The sequence below is a fragment of the Mobula birostris genome, chromosome 18 (genome assembly GCF_030028105.1).
Source record: "Mobula birostris isolate sMobBir1 chromosome 18, sMobBir1.hap1, whole genome shotgun sequence".
Lineage (NCBI taxonomy): Eukaryota > Metazoa > Chordata > Chondrichthyes > Myliobatiformes > Myliobatidae > Mobula > Mobula birostris.
Window position 1 is genome coordinate 21,988,133 of NC_092387.1, and position 6,236 is coordinate 21,994,368.

General features: G+C 49.1%; 1 protein-coding gene across 2 annotated transcripts; it reads left to right on the top strand.

Annotated features, from left to right (window-relative positions):
* LOC140211810 (zinc finger CCCH domain-containing protein 10-like) lies at positions 1-5,216 on the top strand. Of its 2 annotated transcripts, none has more exons than XM_072281960.1 (2): positions 1-153; positions 1,587-5,216. In XM_072281960.1, the coding sequence occupies exon 2, from the start codon at positions 1,616-1,618 to the stop codon at positions 2,546-2,548; it is 933 nt and encodes a 310-aa protein (XP_072138061.1). In that variant the 5' UTR covers positions 1-153; positions 1,587-1,615; the 3' UTR covers positions 2,549-5,216. The 2 variants fall into 2 exon arrangements, with proteins under 2 accessions (XP_072138061.1, XP_072138062.1); XM_072281961.1 differs by having other exon boundaries at positions 1-131.
* The last annotated feature ends 1,020 nt before the right edge of the window (positions 5,217-6,236 follow it).

The window sequence follows — 6,236 nt, forward strand, 5'->3', positions numbered from 1 at the left end:
CTCGGGGCTGCCAGTCGGCGCGGCAGGAGGGGACCGGGACTGGCGGACGGAGGCGGCGTCGATACAACAGGCTCAGCGGCAGGGTCGAGGTTTCGTGGTCCAGAAACCCCCAGGACTGGCAGCGATCGGAGGTCGGAGCCCGGAGCCGGGCAGGTGTGGCGGGAGATGCGGAGGGGAGGAGGGAGAGGAATGGGAAAGGAGGGGTGGAGGGAGAGGAATGGGAAAGGAAGGGTGGGTGGGGAGGAAGAGAGATGGGAAAGGAGGGGTGGAGGGAGAGGAATGGGAAAGGAGGTGTGGAGGGAGAGGGATGGGAAAGGAGGTGTGGAGGGAGAGGGATGGGAAAGGAAGGGTGGGTGGGGAGGAAGAGAGATGGGAAAGGAGGTGTGGAGGGATAGGAATAGGAAAGGTGTGGAGGGAGAGGAATGGGAAAGGAGGTGTGGAGGGAGAGGGTTGGACACGGTTTAGGGGAAAGGAGGATTGGAGGAGTGGAGAGGAAGGAGTGGGTGGGTAGGAAGGGGAGGAGGGCATGTGTGGAGGTTAGGAATAGAATGGGCAGTATGGCAGTGGAAGGGAGTGGGGCTGAATGGGGAAAGGTTAGAGGTGTTGAGGGGGGGAAGGTACGGGTGTGTAGGAAGGGATGCTTATGGTGAGATGAGAGTAAGGGTGGGGATAGAGGGAGAGTAAGAATGGGGATAGAGGTGGGTCATGGGTGGTGAATGAATATGTTGTGTTAGTGGGACTGGGGGTTAGAATATGGGTAGAGAAAGGTAGTGGGAAGGGACGATTAGGCTGGATAAATAAAGGGGAATGAAGTTGTATGTGACAATGTGAAGAAGAGGAAAAACAGGATGAGGGAGATAGGAGTGGTAAGCGAGGGAGTTTGAGAAGGTGATGAGCATGTACATGTAGGTGAAGAGTGGGTGTTTAGACAAAAGCCTGGAGTGGTATGGAGAAGTCAGGGATTCAGGGAATGTTGGAGGTGGGCTGCATAGAACTTTCCCCCCACGATCGTATAATTGTTGGATTGCATAGTTACAACAGTGAAGGTTGGTTGTGAATCCGGATGGTATGTCTCTGGGGCAATGTGATGCAGTGAACTTTGTCCCCTTTTGAGTTGGTAGATGAGGGGCAGAAGAATGTCTGCATTCCCCACTGTTGCCTCACGTGGCCCCCATTCAATTAGTGTTGAAACGCTGATTGTGGAGAGGGATTAAAATAGAAAAGTCAGCATCTGTAGAAGGAGAATTGGCCAGCGTTTTGTGTCTGCGATGCTCTGTCAGAATTAGATTTATTATTACTAACACGTGGCAAAATTAGTGCTTTTGTGGCAGCAAGATGTAGAAAAAAGTTGAGATTCTGTTCATGGACTGTTCAGAAATGTGATGGCAGACAGGAAGAAGCTGTTCCATTTGCGTGTACGCTGAGTCTGGGTCTTCGGACTCTTATCCCTCCTCCCTGTAGGTAGTAATGAGAAGAGTGCTTGTCCCAAGTGAATAAAACTCTCAGTATAAATTGACCTCAGATGGGCACGGTATCGTGTGGGGAATGGCCTGTCCAGCACTATACTGTTCTATATTGCCTTTCAGTGCGTCCAGTCCGGTGAGACCAGCTCACGATGCCGGAGAAGGATAACTTCACCAGCAGCGGAGACAAGGGCGGCAGCAGCTCGGGTGATGTGTGCCGGGACTTCCTGCGCAACGTCTGCAAACGGGGCAAGCGCTGCAAGTTCCAGCACCCGGAGGTGATCGAGGCATCCGAGCCAGGTGCCTCGGCTGACGAGCTGCCCCTGGCCAAGGGCGAGGTGCCCATCTGCCGTGACTACCTGAACGGAGACTGCCAGCGGGGAGCCAAGTGCAAGTTTCGCCACGTGGAGTCAGAGCTTGCCGGCGGTAGTGGCGGCCTCTACGATCCGGCGCGCCCGTCCATGGCCGCCGCACACCGCTTCGACCCGTGCACCGACCTCTGTGATGAGTACAGCGGGCACCTGCTGAAGAGACGGCGGCTGGAGAGCATGCGGTTCGACCTATATGACTACGGCGTGCCGCGCCCCTTCCCAGTGGACTACCGCTACCTGGAGGAGGAGAACCTAATGCTGCGCAAGAGGGTGGAGGAGCTGAAGAAGCAGGCGTCCAACCTGATGGCCACCAACGAGGTCCTGCTAGAACAGAACGCGCTCTACCGCAACCAGCCCAAGGTGGTGACGCTGGCCAACGAGCAGCAGCTGGCTCCGCCCACCGTGGCCGCCGTCACTGCCTACAACCACACCATCGTGCAGGCCCACAACTCGCTGAGCAGCCAGACGCTGCCGTCCCGGCAGGAGCTGGTGCCCGCCGCCAGTGCCGTGCCCCCAGCCAGCGCTGCCCCACCGCCCCCTGGGCCCCACTTGGCTCCCGAGCTGGCCCTGGCCCAGACAATAGCGCAGAGCATGGCCGCGCCCGTCTCCATCACACAGGCCATCCCGGGCATCACAGTGAGCCATGCCACCACCCCGATGGTCAGCTATGCCATTGCCTCACAGAGCATGAGGATTACGCCAATACCCCACTGAGAACACTACCCCTCTTCGCTTGGGCCTAGGCTTAATTACACATCTCTGACTTGTGTTCCATTGTTTTTACTCTCAAATCCCTGTGTGATGCTGGACATCCTGATCTTTATAATGACAACTCCAGGACAATGTCACAGCTTTTTATGGGGAACAGAGACGCTTGTCTGCTAAATCAGGCAACCGACAGCAATTTCTGTGTGGGGGAAGAAACAGCAACAGTCTTTGTTTTACAATGTATAGTCTCTGCTCCAATACTGCTGGAAACTGGAGGTGAGGAACTCTGAGATTCGCTTAGAAGCGACTATGTACACAATTGCATCACAGACTTTGGACAATTCAAACCAATTGTAATCCGTGGCACAAAGATCCCTTGTCACCTGGTTACGTTTAAACCGTTTTAGCACATTTTAAGCTGCAAATTGTTCATTCAGCCATTCGGAAGAATTGGAGTATGATTTCTACGTAAAGTTTCATCATTCATTTCAGGGTACAGATGGATTCGTATGTTATTTCCCCCTGACTCTGCACATATTTCCACTCCCTCGAAGCATCACAATCTTGACCTGAATCCTAAATCCTAGGAGTTATGAGACTTCATAAAAAACGCAGAAACATTAGAAGCTTCCCACCAGCTGGTGCACGGAAACATTGTGCCTTTTCGTCATATGGTTTACACTTTACAATGAAGAAAATTGTTAGAGTTAACTTTACACAGTAATGCAGTTTTTCTAATTCTGTTTGATTTATGATTTGACATCTGCTAAATAACCTCTGGAGAATTTTACCTGTCATATGTATGGACTGGAAACCAATGCAATTGGAGTGGATTCCAGTAAGGGGCCAACCCCAACGCTAGCATTTAATGTGACACTATTTTGGCTGAAGTGTGTATATCTTATCCACTGCCAAGACTGTATGTTAGCAGCAAGGTAGGAAAGCTTCACTATTAGCACAGTAACTTTAGCCGGATATTGATTATGGATTCGTCTGTTTTGTCAATGATGGCGTCAGGCACTGCTTTTGTTTACAGCACCTTGGATTGAGTGACTCAAAAGAGTTCCTACTCCTATGGTCCACTAGTCTGCAGTGGCCTTTGTGGACAAGCAATATACTTCCTATGCTTTTGATTGTAATATTCACAAGAATCGTGCAGTGAAGCAACTGCACTAAAAGGCTTTTCTGGAGTGTTAGACACTGAGTGCAGAAACTGCACCTTGTACACTAAGTGATTTGTATTAGCTACAAGTTTATGGGGATAAATTAAAATAATTGCAGGTGCTGGAAATCTGAAATAAAGATAGAAAATGTTAGGAAAAGCTCACCATGTCAGGTAGCACATGTGGAAAGAGAAACAGTTAACAGCAGCACAATGTCATGGCTGGTACAGCCGCTGGCTCCCAGCTCCAGAGAGCTGGGTTCGGTCCTACCTCCGGTCTGTTTGTTTTCCCGGTGACCGCGTGGGTTTCCCCCTACATCCCAAAAAATGTACAGATTGATAGTTAAATGGCCACTGAAATTGTCCCTACTGGGTAGGTGAGTGGTAGAATCAGGGGATAGTTGATGACATTGGGGAGAGGATGAAATGGGAGTAATGTCAGACTGATAATGGAGTTTGATGTCCAGTGCGGACCCTGTGGGCCAAAGGGCCTGTTTCCACACTGTTTGAAACAAAATAAAATCAGTCAAAAAAAAACGTCCGACAGGCTACGAAAGTCTATGACTGGCTTTTAGGTGGGGAACAGTTTATCAGTTCTAATGAAGGGGATAGGACCTGAAACAGTGGCTCTCATTTCTCCTTCCACAGAGACTGCCTGACCTGCTGAGTTTTACACCACCATTGTTTCTATTACAAGTCTGCAAGAATCACGGGGAGTCTGCAGTGGTACAAGAATTGATTCTTCCCACTGCTGATCTGTTGCTAGTTCCAATCAATGGGCAATTTATTTCCGGCCCACGGACTCCAGTTGCAATGAGACTTATTGGTGGGGTGGGTTTTGTGGGAAGAAATGGCAGGCATTCTGTGCAGGTATCACTGAATTGTCAGGACCCAATTAACCTTGTGGTCCTCTAGAATATTTCTTAAATGGTATTTTTTTAAATCTCACAATTGCTGCAACCTTTTAAAGTGATGCAAATAAACTTGAATGTATAGTGCTATGAATGTTAAACCTTGAATGGATTGTTCATTCATTATGTGCCATGTTGTATGATGTGGGCGATCGTGGTCTTCCCCTGAACATGATTGTCCTTGGCAAATTTTCCTACAGAAGTGATTTACCATTGTCGTTTTCTGGGCAATGTCTTTACAAGACGGGTGACCCCAGTCATCATCAATACTCTTCAGGGATTGTCTGCCTGGCGTCAGTGATCGCATAACCAGGTCTTGTGATCTGCACTGGCTGCTCATACAACCATCCACCACCTGCTCCTGTGGTTTCACGTGACCCTGATTGAGGAGCTAAGCAGATGCTGCGCCTTGTCGAAAGGTGACCTGTAGGCTAGCAGGGGGAAGGAGCACCTTACTTCTTTGGTAGAGATGTATCTCCCCCCTGCCACCCACTGAATGTATAGTTGTATGAATATTAAACCTGACTCTTTTTGGATTTGCCTGTATTTCCTCAACAGCACCTTAATTTAAATATCCAATTGTAAGTTGTATCGAAGATTCGCTCAAAGATTAAAGATCAGCTTTACTTGTCAAATGTACATCGAAACGTGCAGTGAAATATATCATTTGTGTCAAATCAATGAGGATTGTGCTGGGGGCAGCCTGCACGTGTCGCCACATTGCATGCCCACAATTCTTTCTTGACGTTACTGAAGCTCATTTGTATTGGCTATTGATGCACAGATTTGCTTGAATAACCTTCTCAGGCAGTTGGTGATTTGATGTGCTTGGAACTGAGTGGGGGAACTGTTCTATGTCTTGCCCCCGAACGTTTGCTGGATAGATTAGCTTCTTGCCTGAAAGGAGACTTAAGTGTTAATGTACGTTTCTAAAGAGGTTGATCAAATTAATGTGTCATCTTTGACTGTCCCTCTCTACAACTGCCTAAGCTCTTGGATTCTCCCCTTAATCCTAAACTCTTGAATTTTTCCGTCTCCAACCAAAGACGTCTGATGACACATTAACCATCAAGCATCCATTTACACTAATCCCAACATTGTCCACTATCCCACCCCCAAACTCTCCCATTTATCCACACCCTAGCAACAATTGGCCAAGTGGTTAAGGCGTTCATCTAGTGATCTGAAGGTCGCTAGTTTGAGCCTTGGCTGAGGCTGCGTGTGTGTCCTTGAGCAAGGCACTTAACCACACATTACTCTACGACGACACCGGTGCCAAGCTGTATGGATCCTAATGCCCTTCCCTTGGATAACCAGTGGCGTGGAGAGGGGAGACTTGCAACATGGGCAACTGCCGGTTTTCCATACAACCTTGCCCAGGCCTACGCCCTGGAAACCTTCATGAGACTGAAGGAGGCCTATGGAATAGCAACAATTTAGAGAGGCCAGTTAACCTACCAACCTATATATCTTTGGAATGTCAGAGAAACAGAACAACTCGTAGAAACCCATGGAGTCACAGGGAGAACATGCAAGCGCCACATAGAGCCAGTTGTCAGAGCTAAACCCAGGTCACTGAATCAGTGAGACAGTAGTTCTAACAGTCATCACATCTTCCTTT

Excerpts from the sequence above, each read along its gene's own strand:
- LOC140211810 (XM_072281960.1), top strand. The coding sequence starts at position 1,616 with ATGCCGGAGAAGGATAACTTCACCAGCAGCGGAGACAAGGGCGGCAGC.